Source organism: Leptinotarsa decemlineata, unplaced genomic scaffold, assembly GCF_025532065.1.
Source record: "Leptinotarsa decemlineata unplaced genomic scaffold, Ldec_3_MD MMD2_P_RNA_scaffold_12, whole genome shotgun sequence".
NCBI classification, from domain to species: Eukaryota; Metazoa; Arthropoda; class Insecta; order Coleoptera; family Chrysomelidae; genus Leptinotarsa; species Leptinotarsa decemlineata.
The window spans coordinates 6,996,731-7,016,432 of record NW_027412526.1 but is presented as its reverse complement, the minus strand read 5'-3'; the positions used below and the strand labels follow the sequence as shown (position 1 = coordinate 7,016,432).

General features: G+C 38.0%; 1 protein-coding gene across 3 annotated transcripts in view; it reads right to left on the bottom strand.

Moving 5' to 3' along the window:
* Positions 1-276: 276 nt before the first annotated feature.
* The window catches only part of LOC111503399 (uncharacterized), a 36,583-nt gene continuing 17,157 nt past the window's right edge, over positions 277-19,702 (bottom strand). For 2 of the 3 annotated variants that reach the window (XM_074173323.1, XM_074173331.1), the window contains 4 exons: positions 17,091-17,438; positions 14,298-14,575; positions 10,759-11,071; positions 277-668 (listed from right to left, as the gene is read on the bottom strand). In XM_074173323.1, coding sequence (XP_074029424.1) covers positions 365-668; positions 10,759-11,071; positions 14,298-14,575; positions 17,091-17,438 — 1,243 coding nt within the window. In that variant the 3' untranslated portion in view covers positions 277-364. Of the gene's footprint in view, positions 669-3,625; positions 3,783-10,758; positions 11,072-14,297; positions 14,576-17,090; positions 17,439-19,702 lie in introns of all 3 variants that reach the window. The other variant, XM_074173337.1, reaches the window with a different exon arrangement.

Below are 19,702 nucleotides of genomic sequence, written 5' to 3'. Positions count from 1 at the left end.
TGCAATATTTTTACATACTACTTCATAAACATCATTTTTCAGTTCTCTTGACAACCATTAAAAATGTCACTTTTGATGACAGATCGGCCAATTCCATCATATACCTTTCTTAGTAGCATTTTTAATCGTGGAAAGTTTAAAAAAATATCCTTATTGGAAAATTGAGAAAAATTGAATTCTCCCTTCATAGATAATAGAAGTTGAGAATCGAAGACCGAAAGGTAGCTTGATGAAAGATGGATGGTACATAAAAAGACAGCTGAATAAAAATCCCAATAAGTTTTTAAATCACTTTATTAAACTCATTTCCAAAATTGTCGAATTGATTGAAATTGACAGAAATTCCTTGTCGAGAATCTCATATTTATTTTGATTTTTTCTTTTTCAGCAAGTTTAAATCGCTTTTGTTTGTTGTATCCTTTTCCCTTCGTAGATCCTCAGTCGAATCCTTGGCCTTAATGTTCACAGCCAGTTTCTTGGAAATATCTTTGTCTCTTGATTCTCTGATTCCATCTGAAGGTAATCGAACTGTCACAATTCTTCCTTGAGTTGAATCCTTTTTAAGTGGTATATTATTTTCAGCTTTGAATCGTTGCAGCAATTGTAAGCGGAGATTTTCTGCCTTTATCAAAAACAGATCTTTTGATTCAAGTATTCTTCGATATTTGCTGCAAAAAAAAATCATCTAGAAATAAATACCTTTGAGTTTCAAACAAAAATAATTATTTATGTTCATTAGTTCATTATCAACCACTGTTCAAATTTTGAATCGTGTAAGATCTGAGTCAGATAAAGCTTTTGATGAAAGAAATCAATTTAAGTAAATTTTAAGTAAATTTAAGTAATAATGTGACGCTTTCAATAGGGCGCTTTCATTTTTTTTTCGTGGAAAGAGGGGTCTTATGACATTTTTTATGAAATTTTTTTTAATTCTCTATCCAATAAACATCCCTTTTTTGAATTCCGATAACCGGCTGCAGAGTTCTTGTAGTTCAAATTCAGAACAGGGAATTTCGTGACTTTACCACCCTATGGAAAATTTTTTGTAATGTTTGTTCATTGGAGAGAATATTAGTAATATATTTTGCAATCGATGAGTGCTAACATGAAGGACATGGAAGTATTTGATTTCAACTTCGCTATTATTCATCTTTCATATGAGAATATCATCAAATATCAATAAAATGTTCTTTCTGAATTGCATGATAGAAAAACAGTATATTTTTCTGTCTTAGTTTCCGTTTTTCCAGGTCGCGTTACATAAACTTCCGATTTGAGACATCCCGAACGAACCCGTGGGTTAGGATACCTATCGGGCGAGTCTCCAGGTGGCGGATAGGGAAACGACCAGGGGAGTGGAGGCCTGTCCGGGAATCCAATGTGGACGGGGCTGCCGGACTCCTGGTCAGTGGCAGAAATGTGTAAGGTGAGGGAAACTGAAACCCCACAAAAGACTTTGCAAAACATGCAACTGTGGACCAGCCTACCCAAGCTAAGGTGTAACGAATCGTGCCGACAGCTGAATGGCCGCAGGGTGATATGCGGTCACGAACGATCCCCTTGGGGAATTGGGCGAAACCTCATTGTAATGAGCCTACCTCTGGTAATGCGTGGCTTTGCCAGAGGTGACCAACTCTTCCCTACTCGTGGAAACACACATGAATGGAACAAACACAAAAACAGAAACAACAAAAACAAAAACCAATCCCAAGGCTGGACAGAAGTGCTCACCTCAATCTTAGGCAATGCCTAAGGATGAACAGAAATATCCACCTTAATCTACCACTTGAAATGAGGCTAGATATAGCAGATTACCTCGTGATTTAATACCAAGGCCAAGGCGTAAGCCATGTAGCCGGAGCATTATGGAGGCCAAAGGGCATTCGTTTAAACTGGAACAAACCTCGTGTGGGAACAACAAAAGCAGTTAAGGGTCTAGAGAACTGTGTGATAGGAATTTGCCAGTAAGCACTTTTAATAGAAATCTAGCATCTCTTAACATCGAACTCATGAATGGGATTGGATATGCATCTGGTTGACTTAGTTCGTTTGATTTATTATAGTTAACACAAAACAGGTAACGACCATCACGTTTTTTATGAGAACTATCGGCGATGCCCACGGTGAAGTCGATCTGCTCTAGTTCGAGGTTAACTTGTTTTTGGAGAGCTAGAGACAAAGGATAACGACGTTATTTTATAGCGGGCGAAGTGGTATGAATCTCGTGCTCTACAATAGTTGTACAGCCCAAAGATTGACACATTTCACGAAAAGTAGTTTCAATGAGCTCATTCAGTTCAGCCCTCTGTTCAGCCAATAAGTTATCTATAGTTCGTATAGCATTGATTTGGGGGGTGCTAAATTCTTGTCTGATGGAAATGACCATTGTCAAGAGTAAAGCTCTGGGATGATACCGAACCGTTGCCAAAAATCCATTCCCAAAATCAAAACATATGAAATCGATGGCACCGCTAAGGCTTCAACAACATTCACACGATCATAAAGCTGAATAGGAATATTTATCGTACCTACTACATCACACTTCTCAGCAGGAAGGCTCCCTCAGTTGTACACCTCCACGGAGGGAACCCCAAAAATGTTGAAGAAGCCGTGCAACGACAGTATTGTCGCTGCACCTTCAGTAATGTCGTTGCACCTTCCAAAACCTTCGCGGAGGCCACCGTGAGACATCTCAAAGTTGCCAAAGAGAGTGTGTGTTCGGCGAGTCTTGGTTTACACCTGCCAATATAATGGAGATATATCCTAGTGACCTATGCATTTTTTGGAAGCCATGGGAATTAACAGATCAATTGAAAACCAGAAATATTTACCCCTAAACGAGCAACTAGAGTAATGTAGGTCTCCACTCCTGAATTTATAAGCTTAACAACTACTATAATCTTCAGTGTTGAATTTTAAAGTGGGCACCCTGGTTCATATAACTACTTGTCGATCAGCTTCCTGTCTTTACAGCTCACCTGAAAACTCCCGATATAACCGACTTTCTAAACTTCACATTTTAGTTCTATACTTGATAATGGGGTTAAACCCAAAACCGGTCGTATAAAAAAAATGAATTGATGGTAATTAGACAGAAGTGTTTTTATTCATTTCATTAAAGAGATTTGCGGCAACTGCTTCGACTTCCACTTTGGAAATATTAGGTTGTTTCGTAAGTTTTGTCCGTTTTTATGAGTCTACTCCAAAGTGTAATATATCGGTGAATACTCATTTGATTTAATCGAAATGAGCGTAATTTGAATCATTGCACTTTTGCCAACGTAACACAAGTCGAATAATTCAGTCAACATGAAATTTGTGTGCTCGGGTGCCATTTTGCATGGTCCTGATTGGCCGAGGTTCTATAGGTGAAACAGTTATCAAAGTGCTTTGAAAGATGGTAGTCGGTTGGAGAGAGGTCTGAAGAGTATGGTGGGTGAGACAGAGCTTCGATACTCAATTCGTTCAGTTTGAATAAGTATTCACTGATATATTACAGTTTGCAGTAGACTCTTGAAAACAGACAAAACTTTCGAAACAATCTAATATTCCATTGAGAAATGGAAGGAAATCAGAGATAGAGATACTATCATTGTCATCAAGAATTAGTAATTTTCACAATTACCTAGCTACTCTTCTCACATGGGAATGTTCCAGAACTTGACTGACAGAAACCAGAGGAAGGAAGAGCTGACAGAGCTTGTTGCAGTGTTTTAGTAGCCTCTTGAAACTGTCGCCTGATTTCCTTCAATTCTTCGGAAGGTATGATGCTTGTCACCGAACTTGAAAACAAAAATATATTTCAGAAAACTTAACAATGTTGCAAAACAGCGCGATATGACTGGTGAATGGTATCTTTCTAATTAGCAAAGGTCTAAGACCGGATTAGTTTCGAGATAAGTCTAGCAGACATTCCTAACATTGGCAGTGTAACATTTTCCTTAACCACGTTTTTGACACCAGGTAATAATGAAAACTCAAAACCATTTGGAACCAACAACTGGTAATCGCGACTTGGCAAATGACACACTCTTCACGAAAAGTTTGATTCTTCGACACAATTGGCCAGGCTAGTACGGAGATACAGCTCGTCAAACCTAGGAAGTGACTCCAAAGTCTCGGCTTAGGACCTCCTCTAGGATGCGCGTGGTAGAAACCCCTTCTGTATCTGTGTAGACGGGAGTGTAGGCTCACAGCACTTAAGCCACATGTGAACCGTCGTACATCCTCCCAAGGAGTTGTCCTCCTAGGTCATCGTCCATCCTGTCCTTTCCAGGAAGGTGGACAGGTTCCTGGGAGACATCTCCTTTATATCGGCAGGTGTAGGCCAAGACTCGCCGAACACACACTCTCTCATTGATGATAACTCCGGACATTCGCATAGGACATGGCTGACAGTTTCATCTTCCTGTTTACACACATAGAGGTGTCCACTAGTCCCATATTGTGGAGGTGTTTCCTTAGTTGACAGTGCCCAGTCAGAAATCCTACTGTTGAGCGTTGAGTTTTTCTGGTCATCGCCAGATATTTCATTGGCGCCAGGTTTCCAGGGTCGCCAAAAATGATCCTTGCAAGACTTCAAACTTTGATTTCATCTCGTTAGGGATTGAGCATGGGTGTTACGTTTGGCTAGTTCCGAATTGTCGAAGTCATCAGGCCGTAGGTGCCACTGGATCCTAAAATTCTCAATTCTCAGTCCAGCCGCTTCTTTGGCTAAAGAGTCGGCATTACTCCTGTCGGTGAAGTGGACACTACAAGATTCCTCAGAGCACAGACTTTTGTCTGTGCTCTGAGAAAATGGCATTCGAATCGAAATTGAAACAAAAAGTTTTGTGTGGTCAAGCGAGGGAACTGATTCCTAATGTACTTTTTTTCATGCAACGAACACCTGATAATGGTAACATCATGGACCTGAAAAAAATTTAAGTGCATTGTGCAAAAGCAGCGGGTGTAAGTCATCACCGAACTACAAAAGATCGGACCGAACAGAAATTTCGGAACAAGTGGAGGAGCACATATTGAATATGTGCACAGACCACATGACACTGAAGTACACCTTTAACACAAAATTCATGGCCAAAATCATAAGCCGTGAGTAGTGGAAGACCATTAGTCATCACGAAAACATGTTTGGAAGAAACACCTGGTATACAGATGGATCGAAGACCAAACATGGAACGGGAGCTGGAATATACCGAGCGGATAGAAATTCAAACTACAGCTAATTTTTACAGACAGCAAGAGCGCACTAGGGGCTCTGACAAACCCGAAGGTGACATCAAAACTGGTCTGGGAATGCCATGAAGAACTGAATGAACTTGCAAACAGGAACAAATCAACTTTGTACTGGATGCCAGGGCATTCAGGAATCACAGGTAATGATAAAGCTGATGAATGCGCTAGACGCGGATCATCAACTTCATATATAGGTCCTGAACCAGCTCTGGGGGTATCAAAATCACTGGTACGAAACCAGATTAGGATATGGACCAATAAGAAGCACACAGAGTACTGGACAAAAGTACCTGGCAACAAACACAGTAGAACCTTCATTGGGGAACCGTCCGAGAAAAGAACCGAAGAACTACTTCTTCAATGGAGACCTCAGCTGCAGATTATGCAACGAAGGGATAGAAACAGCTCTACACATCTTAGGCGAATGTGAGGCACTGAATCACAGGAGGCAGGCAATATATGGACGTATGAAATTACGTCCAGAAGAATATGACTAACATCCAACACGGAATCTGTACAAACTAGTACAGGGAACGAGACTGATGGAATGGGTGTCATGAGAGGATGGGAGAACAAACGCAATAAGCCCAAGAGGCTGCAGTGTTTCCTGGAGACTTGGACTAAATGGGCAAGTCAGACAGATCCCAAGGTACAAAAAAAAGTCATCATCCTCTTTTCCAACGCCTAATGAAAAAAGACATAGAAAAGCATTAAAAAAAAATCGATGATTTCAACAAGGGCATTCTTCGTCGATGTATAATCAATTATTACATTACACCTTACGTCGCACACATAAAAAGTTACTTGGTACTTGGTGAACCCTAATTGCATTCCTAGGAGTATAGCAATGACTTTCAGATCACCACAGATGTGCCACTTGTGTTGTTCATATTTGATTGATTGGAGAAGTGTTTTCATATTTATATACGTTTCCTTCATGTGAACTGCATGACCTATAGGAATAGAAGGTAGCTGATTTCCATTATGCAGAAGTACAGCTTTTAAGCTTAGTTTTGAAGAGTCTATAAACAGTCTCCATTCAGATGGAGTGTGATCCAAATTCGAGCAGTCCATCAAACCATTAACATCAGAACAAACTACGAGGTTTTCTTTTTTCTCAAAAAAAGGAAGCAAATCTTTTTGACGCTGTCTGTACTGAGATATTTTCACATCATGTTTTAGAAGATTCCACTGTTGTAGTCTTGACCCTAACAGCTCAGCCTTTTCCTTAGACAAGCGAAGATCTCTTATAAGGTCACTCAACTCTGCTTGACTAATTCTGTGCGGATCACTAGACCTATCGCTTACCTCAAAATCAGGGTCATAGGATGTAGAAGGATGGGTTGCTCCTTCTAAACAGTCTTCATCACCTTCCTCTAAAATTTCATAGTTTTGGGGTGGAGAAGGGACTGGCAAATTGTCTGAGTGTGGTACAGGCCGAAGAGCAGATGGGAGATTAGGATATTTAACCGTTCCTCTTTTCTTCATAGATAAACCTTGCTTAATGGGAGGAGTTAAGCAGAAATAACAGTCGTCTGTATGATTGGTAGGCTCACGCCAAACCATAGGTACTGCAAAAGCCATTGCCCGGTTTTTATTTTTCAGCCACTCTCGCAATATGACGGAACAAGAATTACAACATATATGAGGAGCCCATGATTTATCTTGGTCCCCAACTTTCACACCAAAATAATGTTCATAGGCTGTCTTAACGATAGGTGTCATTTTACGTTTCTGAGCCTTAAATGTTGTTTCACCACATATATAGCAAAAGCTATCGACAGAATTCACACACTTTCGAGGCATTTCAGATCAGCACTTAAATTAATTTAAAAATCAACTTCACACGATAATTTCAATAGCAACCACGTGCGTACAATTGACAAACTCACATAGGTTATGTTTACTACTTAAGAACAGCTGATGAGAGGGGTGTTATGTAAACAAACATGTGTACCAACTGTTGGTGATGAAATATTTCATTTGTTGAAAACTCAATATACATATATATAATATAATGATACTATATCTCGAAAACAAGAGCTAATATATAATTTTTATGGTCACTTTCGGTTTTAACACGTGGAAATACACTAAAATCATCTAATTTCAACCCCGAAACAAAAACTTTGTTGTGTTGTGATAATCAATTATTACATTACACCTTACGTCGCACACATAAAAAGTTCGTTGACGAAAATGGTTACGAAGGATCTTATAAGTCTCTAAGGAAAGTGATGAAGAAAATAGGGTTCAGATGAAGGAAAATGGAAAATTGCTCAAGGAAAAATCGGCGATTTAGCAGTTGCGGAAAAATTTCCTCAGAGAGATGAAGAAATACCGTGAAGAATTCATATGGATGAAACATATATAGGGTTGATTCTACTAATTTCAAAAGGGCAGAGACTTATAATTGTGAATGCAGGAGAAGAGAATGGATTTGTGAAATGTCTTATCTAAAATTGAAATCTAACACAAAATCGGGCGACTATTATAGCTAAAAATATTACGACAATTACAAAAATTGGTTGCAATAAAAGGTAATTTCCAATATTTCAGAAAAAAACATTTTGATTATAGACAATGCCCCATACCATAATGTTCAGTATAAAGAGTGTTCAAACATGTCCTTGATGAAAGATGAGATGAGAGGATGGTTGAGACGATGGAACATTCATTTCACGAATGTTATGCTAGAAATGAATCTCTATTCCATTATTAAAATTTATAAACCACGATTCAAGTTGTATGAAATGAAAAGCACCCAAATGACCAATGAATTGTCTCAAGTATTGTGAATAGACGGTTGAGGATACTAACAATAGTGACGTGAATCATTGACTTGAAATCGCTTCAGAGTCTTCAGAAGGTCAATGATATCAGTGGAGAAGTTATCAAAGACCTAATACAGTTAACAAAAATCTGCATGAAACAGAATTGTTTCCAGTTCAATAACTGTTCCAACAGACATCATGAGGCATGGAAATGGGAAACCCTCTGCCTCTTCATCGCTAATCTGCTCATGAGCAGATTTAAATTAGAAGCAAAAGATAAGGTGGATTACTTTCCACGAATTTGGATGTGATATATAGACGATGTATCTGCATATTTTGATACAAAGAAATCTAAGAGAGGGGGCTATCAACTTTTTCTTTCAAACGTATCGGAGGTCTTGTGACTCCTGGCTCAGAAGTTATTTCAATTATGTATCCAACGACCTTCACTGTTGCAGAGTTATTGATGTATGAATTAGGAAATATTATGAATCGTAACTTTGCCACCAAAATTTTCATTTATTCCGTATAAAACTACCAAGAAGGATTATGCTGGTTTGAGGAAGTTAATAAAAATGTTTGAGTAAGAATTGATAAAAACTTTTGATGATAAGTTAATGCTTGAGGAAGCTGTGGTATAGCGAAACACGTGTCGCGGTTTTGATAGTGAAAATCATACAATAAACTATATTAATTAGTTATAAGAAAATATGAATATTCAAATAATGATAATTTGATAAGCATTATCAACTAAAAAAATTTCTTTGATGTTTTTGGAGAACATATGAACTCTTTCAGCTTATTTTATTTTTTCAGGCAATGTATCAGAAACTTTCGAACAATTTGCTAATATGTATTACATAAAGATGAAAACTATTGGTATTTTTAGTATCACAATCATGCAATTTGCAATTTTTCAATGATCGAATATTATTTCTCTGGATATTTTTAGACAATTCATAAACGAATTTCGCTTTCTCAAAGAGACTCAAATGACTCAAAGTCATATTATGTCAGTTTGTATAGTTTTAAAGATATATATTATTTATAAATTATATTTTTTGGCTTCAAGTGCAGGATGACCGAATTGTGGCAGAATATGAGCATCATTAATTTGTCTATGAGTATCTGAAAGACTATTTTTCCTGATTGCTTCAACCTGTGGTACAGAGTGGGCCAATAGAGATATTTTAGGTTTTTCATGTAGACTTTGAGGAGCACACTTTGGCCGATGCGATGATAAAACAGAATGCAAATCTTCACTGGCAGCTGTTTTGAATATATTCGGTTTCATATTGTTCATATTTTTTTACCTGAGACTCATGAAAACTGTTTTTTCTGAGTTGATTGTTGAATTGGACTCATTTAACTATTTCTAAATTATTTTCATGTCGTTATTTATATTCATTTTCAATGAATTCTCATTATTTTCTGAATAAAAGTGATCACCCAAAAAACCTATATTTTCAATATTATTAATATAACCGAACCTTGTGGGATATCAGAAGTCGAAATTGTTTCAAAGCATTCACAATGATTCATCACTATATATTGATTTCAATTTTGGAAATGATTTTGAAATAATTTGTAAGAATAACCTCTCATTCCTGATTATATAACATATCCAGTGGAATTTTTTTGAAACATCTTCAAAGTTAGTTATCAAAGGTTCCAAAATGGTGAGTTTGGTAATGAAATCGAAAGGAGTAGAGTATAGAATAGGTTTTTGTGGTCAGGTTGGGTCAAAAGTGACTGGATCTATTTGACCCTCCAGTGCAACCCGCAAGGGTTTATTGTGACTCACACCTGTTCAAACTCGAACAAATGAACTCTCAACGAAGCAGATTAGTTTGTATGGTGAGTGGTCTTTCAGGTCAGACAGATTTTGTATGTATGATTCATATGTATGTATGATGTATGATTCATATGACAGTGACCTGTGAGAAGGCCTGTTAGACATCGTAGTTCCTCCGTACTATAATCCAACAACTGTTTGGTATTGAGCTTCAAAGGGTGAATACACGCTTTGGAGTGAGCCAATCCTGGAAGATTCTGCCAGAAGTTCATAAATCTTCTTGTCATCCAGGCGTTCAATGTTTGTTTGGTAAAGCCTAAAGCGATGTCAATGACAGGTTCTGGTCCGATGAAGCTGCTTGCAGCACCCTCCTTTGCAAGAGAGTCAGCAGCTTCATTGCCTTCCAGGCCAGTTTGGCCAGGAATCCAGACCAGAGATAATCTGTTAAGTCTTCCTATCGAGGAGAGTCGTTTTTGGCCATTTGCTACCAATTTAGACGTTGCTCGGTAGAAGCAAAGAGCTTCCAACACCGCATGACTGCCCGAAAATATGTTCATTAACTTGTGTGTGAGATTGGAATCTTCCAATCTCTCCGCACACAATTCAATAGCGTAAATTTCAGCTTGAAATACAGTTGCAGAGGTTCCCAGGCAGGTTGATATCTCTGTCCTGGGCCTGCGTCTGAAAACACCTGCACCAGAACCTGGAGGTGTTTTTGATCCAACTGTGAACCAACAACTATCTGCTCTCCATACTTCCTTTTCACGGATGATCAAGTCCTCTCTACTCAGGTTCTTGTGGTACCCTGGAATTCAACTTATAATATTTGAATTTCTTGAGTAAGAGCTAACAAAATTATGGAACTATTTTTAGTTAACTGTCTTACCTATGAAAATTGTCATAGCGTTTTGAATATATTATCATTCACGAAGTTATTGAAAAGCAATCACTTACTTCATCTCCGGAAAATCTCCAATTAAACGACAGCAAGTTGCGCAATCACTTTTCTTTGGGGTCGGTCTATAAGAGACTCTTGTTTCAAATCCTGATTTGCGGATATCTTCTGCATCATCATTATCATCATCAGCATATTGAGAAGTTTGAAACCTCGAAGATTTTGAACTTCTTGCTTGTTCCTGAGGTTTAGTTTCAACTCTGGATTGGCGGATATCCTTCACCTCATCTTCATCATCTTCTGCAGTCACAGAGGATATTCTTGACTTCGAAGACAAGGAACTTCTTTTTACTATTTCCTGAGGTGCAAGCACTGCAATGAATATTTATAATAATAATAATAATCTTTATCGATCCCAAGAAACAAGAATGTTCATAACAGAGATGAAATTCAAAATAATGATTGAATAAATTATTTCAATAGTAACATATCAATTAAATGTTCAGCACATAAATATATAAATACAAACACATATGTACATACACATATACATATATACAAATATAAATTATTATCATTATTATTTATTAACTTCAGGTACAGTATAAAATATAGTCATAGTAAAAATGAGTTAAGTTAATAAACGAGGAAGTCACATAAACTGTTTCCAGTTTGTGTGTGACTGTGAGAATTACAATCAGAAAGTTAAAAATCACAATATAATATAAAATATAGACAAAGTAAAACAAGTTAAGTTAATAAACTGGGAAGTCACATTAACTGTTGCCAATTTGTGTGTGACTGTGAGAATCACAATCTGAAAGTTAAAATCACGTAAACAATACTAATAATATAATAAAAATACAACATTCATTTTCAACCCTAGATATATCCTTATATACACTCACATTAGTTAACATTGAATGCGAGTCACAAAAAGGATTTGAAGCTTTATAACTTCTATTTAATTCTCTGCGAGCGCTTTCGATAGCTGGTCGTACTGTCATCATCTAGGCACTACTCAATCTGAACGTGTCATCCTGTTGTATGTCTTTTTATACGGTCCGAACGCCTCAATTCAGGTACACCAGGTATTTTAGGTAAATTTGCCTGTATTTGGGTTACATCAGGTACTATTCTATGTGTTGGATCTTCTTTAGGTATACTGTTTCAGCATACAAGGTCTAGACCATATTGTCTACAAGAATGTTATATTTTTTGAGGTAGGACGATAGTCGTATTTTTATAATTTTTTCGAAAATTTTGGCTACAAATAGAGAAATCGAGAGGATTGAGATCCGGAGATCGAGCGGGCCAGTTCTGTGGTCCTCCTCGACCTATCCACTGATTTGCATATGTTTCAGTTAAATGCTGACGTGCTACTTGACTGAAATGGGCGGGAGTCCCATCATGCATAAAAAAAAATATCCCTTCTGACGCCCACAGGAACTTCCTCCAGCAGTACTGGATGCACTTCTTCTAAAAATTGAACGTATCCCTTACCATTTAATCGAGGAGGTAGAAAATGAGGCCCAATTGAATCAACCCCAAAAACTCCGAGCCACACGTTGGGAGAAAACTGTTATTGATAGCGTGAGGGTTTTCATCAGCCCATATGTGGTAATTATGAAAATCAATAATCTTGTCTCGAGAAAAACTACATTCGTCTGTGAATTCTATCGTCTTCTAATCATTTCCAGCATCCAATTGCAAAATTCAAGACGGTTCGGAATGTCTCGCGGTAACAGTGCCTGTATACCGTCATATGATCAACATTTAGCTGGGAAGCAATATTTCTAGTACTGGTAGTAGGTTATTCTTCAATCAAATTAAATACTGCTTCCTCAATCTGTGGTGTTCGTACTTCTCGATGGCGACCACAATCCTGCGTTCTTTTGTCGAATGAACCATATTCTCGTAATCGTGGCTAAGTGTCTTTTTGGTAGTACAAAATGTCAGGTCAATTTGAATATTGTAACTTTTTTATTGCTTGTGAAAAAAAATTTTATACAAATTTTATGTACCCCCTTTAAGGGGCTGTATGTCAACAAGGGTTGCTCCAATGAAATTCCTTTATATGAAATATCCTTTCTTTTTTTCGGTGAGGAATCACCTCCTTGAATGTTTTACACTTCATTAGTTACACCCTGTATAATACCGTGCATCAATAGGGCAATTGAGGAGGATATAAATTTATTCGAAAACGAAATAGTTTTTCAGCAGGATAGTGCACCTTCTCATTTCTCGACTATTTTTTGATGATCATTTTCCTGGTAACTGGGTTGGCAGAAGAAGTCCTACAGAATGGCCATCAAGGTCTGCAGATCTCATTCCTGTAGATTTCTTTCTAGGAAGTCATTTGAAGTCTATGTATGAGATAGAATCAACAACATTGGAATATTTCAGAGAAAGGCATTGCTTCCATATTTGTCGCTAGAACGAATATTTCAAAATGTGGCTGTATAATTTTTTATTTTTCCTGCAAATCATTGTTTCAAAAGTTATTCAAGGTTGCTCGTTTTCAACTCAAATAATTTGTAGGTCTCGAACCATAAGCTTCAGACCATTGTTATATTCTTTGTTAAAATCCGCTCATCATGGATCAATATAGGGTGATCCATTCAACAAAATTGGTGACATATAAATTCTATCACTCTGGCGATAGACTTGTTGAATGATTGTTATTATTAAATCGAATTGTATTATATTGTTAGGAGATTCCGTAATGTTCCAAGGATCATATTCTGCTTGTGTCATAAAAATATTTATAATCACTTTCAAAAGCGCTGATAGTTTTACTTTTTATGCTCACTGTCAACAGTATATGTCGACCGCACACTGAATTCTGAGTCATGCAAAGAGGGGAAAGAGAATTGATTTTCCGAAATAAGGCCAGCAGCGTTGTGTTTAAGAGTGAGGAGAAAGGGAAGCCAAACATACTGGCGCTATCATGCGTTACGTTACCAAGCGGTACACTCTTCCATAAGAAGTTATCACTTCATTAATACTCTCAAAACTTTTATATATAAACATTGAATTATAAAATTATTCAGTTTGTACTCCAAACATCCGTTATGGAATTGAATAAGATGTCATTCAGAGAATCGCTACACAATATAGTGTGACAGTACGTAACGACATTCATTCGCTCATTTGATTAAATCCCAGCCATAGGAATCTTGTTTGAATTGGAAGGTGTAGATTTCCAGGAGGGATTCATTTTTGGAAGTAACTTTCAAACAAAAACTGAAAGAAAAAGCCCTCTCAAAACAATTTCTTCCAAGTAAACATCGACTTAAATTAAAAAAGTATTGAATTATATAAAAAACAATTTCTTCTATACAGTTTGTACTCCAATCGTTTGTTGTGGAATTGAATCAGATATCATTCAGAGGATTGCTATACAATATAGAGTATGACAGGAAAAATCTCATTTACATCAAACACTGTCATCCTGAATGGCGGACATATTTTTCTCTTATGAATTTTTCACAAAATTAAGTAGAGTCAATGAAAAAGTTTCGAAAATATATACGAATCTAGAAAGCTACCTAATATTAAGACAATTAACAAAAGTAACAGATATACGGTTCCTTACTTGTTGGTGTTTCAGTGAGGGGTGTGAATTTTTTAGCTCGATCCTGAACGTTTGGTTCTTCTTCACGATCTCTGAACGCTGAACTTGATTTACTACTTTTCTTAGGAAGTTTATCATCCATTAGATTATCAGTCACAATTTTGCCTTCCGGTTCATCGTCTCCCAATAAAGAATCTGCAGAATCGACCGCGTCAACTTGTTGTGTTCTTTTAGATGGAATTGGAGTTGATGTACCTCCGGCTGCACATCTGAATTCGTCAAAATCGTCGTTTTTCGATCTGAAAGGTAGTAGTATGATACAGTTTTGAATTCAGTGACTTTGGTTACTACTTAAGAACTTGACTTGAGCTAAATAGAGGAGATTCACTTTCCAGATCGCTCTGGTAGCGCTGGGGTGAAAATAAGTCTGCACAAAGATTGCCTAAAGGGGACACAATCCAACAGTCGAAGACATTAGAACTTCAATGGTCATTGAACAGGTAAGCAATGGTCGAATAAAATGAAGAGACGTGTCAAGAATATATGAGATGCAGACATCTTAGATGTCATTCCAAAAGATATCCCAAAGTTCCGTTTCAAAGATATCTCACAGATATGTCTGAAAGAAATTCCTCGGATGTTTTTCCAAGAAATCTTGATTACGTCTTAAAGATCTTTGAGACATCATTATTTGTGACAAAATGGGCGATCTGTGCTGCAAAGTGCTATGATAGGTGAGCCTCAATAAGTAATGAGTTATACTCAGAGCAAGTTTGACTTCTAAATTGAGAGATCTTGAAGAGATGTCTTGATGCGCTGGGCTCACCTCATCCATCTCGCTGAGCCCAGAAAAATCGTAATCCTCAGGAAAAATCGGCAAGAATTCATAGAATCACTCGAAATCGGAGGGTCTCATTTCACTTGTATTAAAAGTATTATTTATTGCTAGGAGGTCATCTACCACTGAAGAGAGGCTAATATATACATATACAGAACAAACATGTCATCAAAAAAGTATTTGTGTCTCATCAGGAAATAACAAAATTGGTTTCCAAAAAAAATAAATATGCTCTTCGTGTGATAATTTACATCAAAGACTCTATAATGGATGACTGAAAACCCCGAAATCACTTCTGTGACTCTTGAACCAGCTGTGGAGTAACAGCATCTTTCGTATATATCAGATCAGAAACTTAAATTGAAATTTCATGAAAATATCAAAGAATATACTTGGAAACGCTTACGGAAAAACGGTGTCGTTTATCTGTTGAAAAAAATGGGCTTGTTTCATGCTGTGGAAAATGATACTGATTTGCTTATAGACTGATCGAGTTACCGGTATATTATACTTAGCAAGCCTAATCAGTCCCAAGATCTCTTTATATTTGCAGAAAAAAGAATAATTCGAAAAGGAAGAATTCAAATTTGCCACGTGTCTGTTGACCAATAAAATTGATCGTGTCTAGAGCGGAGTTGCCAAGTGTATTGGTTTTTAATTTCCAATCACAGATCTTTGACAGACGCCATTTTTGTTGTTATTGTTGTCAACTCGGTGTGATGACAACTGTTACAATTATCTAATTAAATAACGTGTTTTTGTAAAAGGTAGGTCTCGGCGGGTGTCTATTTTGCTGCATATTCCGTGTCATTAGTTTACATTCCGAAAAATATTTTTTCAGGTTATTTTTGGATTGATATGTTCTGGAGTAATTCTACATTTCACTGTACATATTTTTGCTTCTCTTGAAGATATCAATTTTTGATAATAGTAATAGTAATATAATATGAATTGATTGAAAACCCTGAAAAAACAGTTTTTTTTAATATAATTGTTATTTTCGGTTATTCTTATTAATTTTTAAATGTTTTTCTCAGGGTTTTCAAACCAATTTATATTATATTAGACAATGGAAGTCCGAACTGATGAAATACACCACAAAACATTGTCAAACACCTTCAAACAAATCTCTCAAGATGTTAAAGCCTTCCAAATATTTGAGAATATGGTGGTTTACGGCTTTCTCCATAATTTTTGATATCACTAATATCAAAGCGACTGATCTATAGTTATTTGGAGAATTTTCCCTGCCCGTTTTGGGAGCAATCTCCCAAGCAGAAGGAAAAACCCCTTTTTCGTAAGACAGGACCAGACGCCTTGTTGATATTGACCTGTTTCAGAGCCGGATATAATAATGTTAGGTCAGACAGATCAGATTGGGGGTCATAATGGACACCATTATGTCTTGGCACAATCATGTAGCTGAAATTGTAAAGGCCGCTTCTCAAAAGCTTGGAACACTGTTCCAAACTAGAAAAATGTACACACTTGAGCAACAACACACTTGAAGCTTCATAAAGCTGAGAACAGACCTTCTTTGGAGTATTGTTCTCACATATGGAGCTCCGCCCCTAAGCATACCCTGAAGCTGCTAGATTCCATCCAAAAAACAAAATATCTGCTTGATTGGAGACCCAAACATCACTTGCAACCTTGATAGTCTTGAATAGCTACTCTCGCACAGGCACCGATTTAAGACCGTCTCAAAAATTTTCCTGTAGTGCTTGTGGTTCTATCATGCTGGTCGCTCTCTTGGTTTTGCTGAATAACAAAGTTACGGTTAACAATTGAAGTTCATCGATGGAATTTTGGAGTGGTTTTACTTCCGCAACCATCATAATGAACCATGAATACGTGGGGCGAGTGACCTAGACTTCAATTTTCTCATCATTCTATCGGTTTGGAGGAAAAATAATCAACATCGACTCAAAATTCATCTTATATGAAAAAAAAAATACTTCACCACAGTTCCTAACCTTCTTCTTTCTACAGTTTGCATTTCCCTCTCGTACCTAACCTCTTCGCCACGGTTAGACCTCCTTCTCTCTAACGGTCTGTCTCGTGTCCCCGTCTGCAACTCCCTGGAAACCAATAACGGATCTAATTCACGTGGCTTACTTTGTTTCTGAACATTACTGTGAGGTTTGGATTCAGATCCGTTGTCTGGACGGTTGTGTTTCAGACACGGCTGTAAAGTGTTACCGGAAGAGCAATCTGCCTCTAGGGATGCTTGGGCGATGACTTTGTCTAGTTTCTTTCGAGCTTCTCGGAATTGGGTGGCGATTTCGCATAGATCTTGGGTAGACAGTAAGCCAGGGCGTTGCCTTGAAAAAAATCAATCTCAAGCAGAAAATAACATAATTCAATGAAAGAGTGTAAGTTTGCACGGCTGTTTCGAAGCAATTGCGCCCATTGCAGCATCAACTTTGTTCATGTTTACTGCGGAACCTCAGATGAGAACCCGCAGATCACGCCCGAAAAATAACTCTGGAAGACTACAATTTGATTCATAATAATGATAATAATGCATCCCAAATCGTCCGTTCTACGATTGTACATCCCTCAACATCAGGAACCCGTGGACTTTTGAGTTAGGAGTGTCTACATGACAGGATGGTACTGGATGAAGCCTGTAAAGTCATCAGGAGTTTGGACCCCTTTCTCTGCATGTTCGGCCACCATGAGAGAGCAGAAATTGAAGCATTTCTCTTCAGGACAGCTGTCGAGCGACTAGTGAACTCAATTTGGTTTTGGATACTAAACAAGGTGATCGTCGTCTGGCAAAAAGCCCATAGAAAAGTCGCAGATGCGGCAACACAGGAATGAGCCAATGCATGGGGTCTTCTTCAACAACATTGAAGACCTGTACTCATCAAAGTACCTGACCTTCACTTTTCTTAGATTAAGGGGGCTGAAGTCGATAACTGATGGGTTCATCATGACTTATCAGGATGGTGTCCTCAATACCTTAGTCTACCACAGTCCCGTGGGTTGGGCTACCTATCGGCGCGAACCCCAGGTGGCGGATAGGGGAATGGCCAGCGGACTGGTAGCTCTGTCCGGGAAGCCAATTTGGCCTTACAGACGGGGTCGCCAAACTCCTGGTCAGTGGCAGAAATAAGTAGGGTGAGGGGAACTAAAATTCACCAAAAGCTTTTGCGAAACATATCACCGTGGACCAGCCTACCCGAGCTAAGGTGTAAGGAATTGTGCCGACAGCTGAATGGCCGCAGAGTGATATACAGCTACGAACGATACTCTTGGGGAAACGGGCGAAACCTCATGGTAATCAGCCTTCCTTTGGTAACGCAGGGCTCTGCCAGAGTGATCAACTCTTTTTCTGCTACTCGTGGGAACACACATGAATAAAACAAAAACAGACACTGAAAAAACAGAAACCAATCCCGAGGCTGGACAGAAATGCTACGGCGGTGGCTGGGGATGAACAGAAATGTCCACCTCAATCTACCACTTGAAATGAGGATGAACATTGCAAATCACCTCGTGATATAATACATAGGCCAAGGCGTAAGCGCATTTGCGGTGCCGACGCCAAAAAAAAAGAGAGCTATAGAGGCAGGAGTGGCAAGAACTATAAGTGCAACCTCCTCCTCCCCCAGTCCACCTTCAACAGCAAGGGCACTTCCTGCGGCGGGTGCCAAGAGCTCCGTCTTGAATAAAGGCAAGGAACAGGCTGCCCCTGCAGAAAAGCGCCCTTACTTGAGCACCTCCACGGAGAGAATCCCAAGACAGCAGCGACAGTAATGTCGCTGCACCTTCAACCAAACCTTTCAAAACCTTCACGAAGGCCGCCGTGAGATACCTCAAGGTTGCCAAAGGCTGGTTTAGTTATTGGCCTTACAGGGGCATGCCGTTGCGATTGACTTCGAAAATTAGAAACTGATGACATAGAAGATCTCAATTCGGACCTTTTAATAAAATTGCTCGATACTAAAACCAAGGTTCCTAGAAATTTCACAGTCACAGGAGAATTCTACCCAATTTACAAAAAATATGTGAAACTTCGACCATGCACAAATGAAACACGTTTTTTTTTAAATTACAAAAATAGCAAATGTACGAAACAGCCTGTTCGTACATTTGCTATGTCCAGCAATGTTGCTCAATCTCATATCGACAACTCCATAGCTAACAAAATGAAAATTTCAAAAAGTATAGTAGAATCCATTCAGCCTCCAGCGCCATTAGTACGTTTCCCCCAACTTCAACTTCGACCGCAGCTAATATTTTATTTACCGAAAAAATGTTGAAAAAATGACCTACCAGGAATTACTTTACAAAATTGTTCAAATATAACTGTTAATAATTATTTTGAATAAAATATAAAAATGAGTTAATGACATACAAGTATTATTATATATGTATTTTGATTTTCAATATTTGAAAACAACGCAACCATAGAAAAAGTACAGTGTACAATGCGTGAGAAAATGACATATTTTTCACTCGCTTGACTTGCGCTCGTGAGAAATATGCCGTTCTTCTCACTTGTTGTACAATATACTAGTTTTATTTTATATAGAATCCCAATGATTAAAGTTGGCTTTTTTGAATGATATCGATCTGA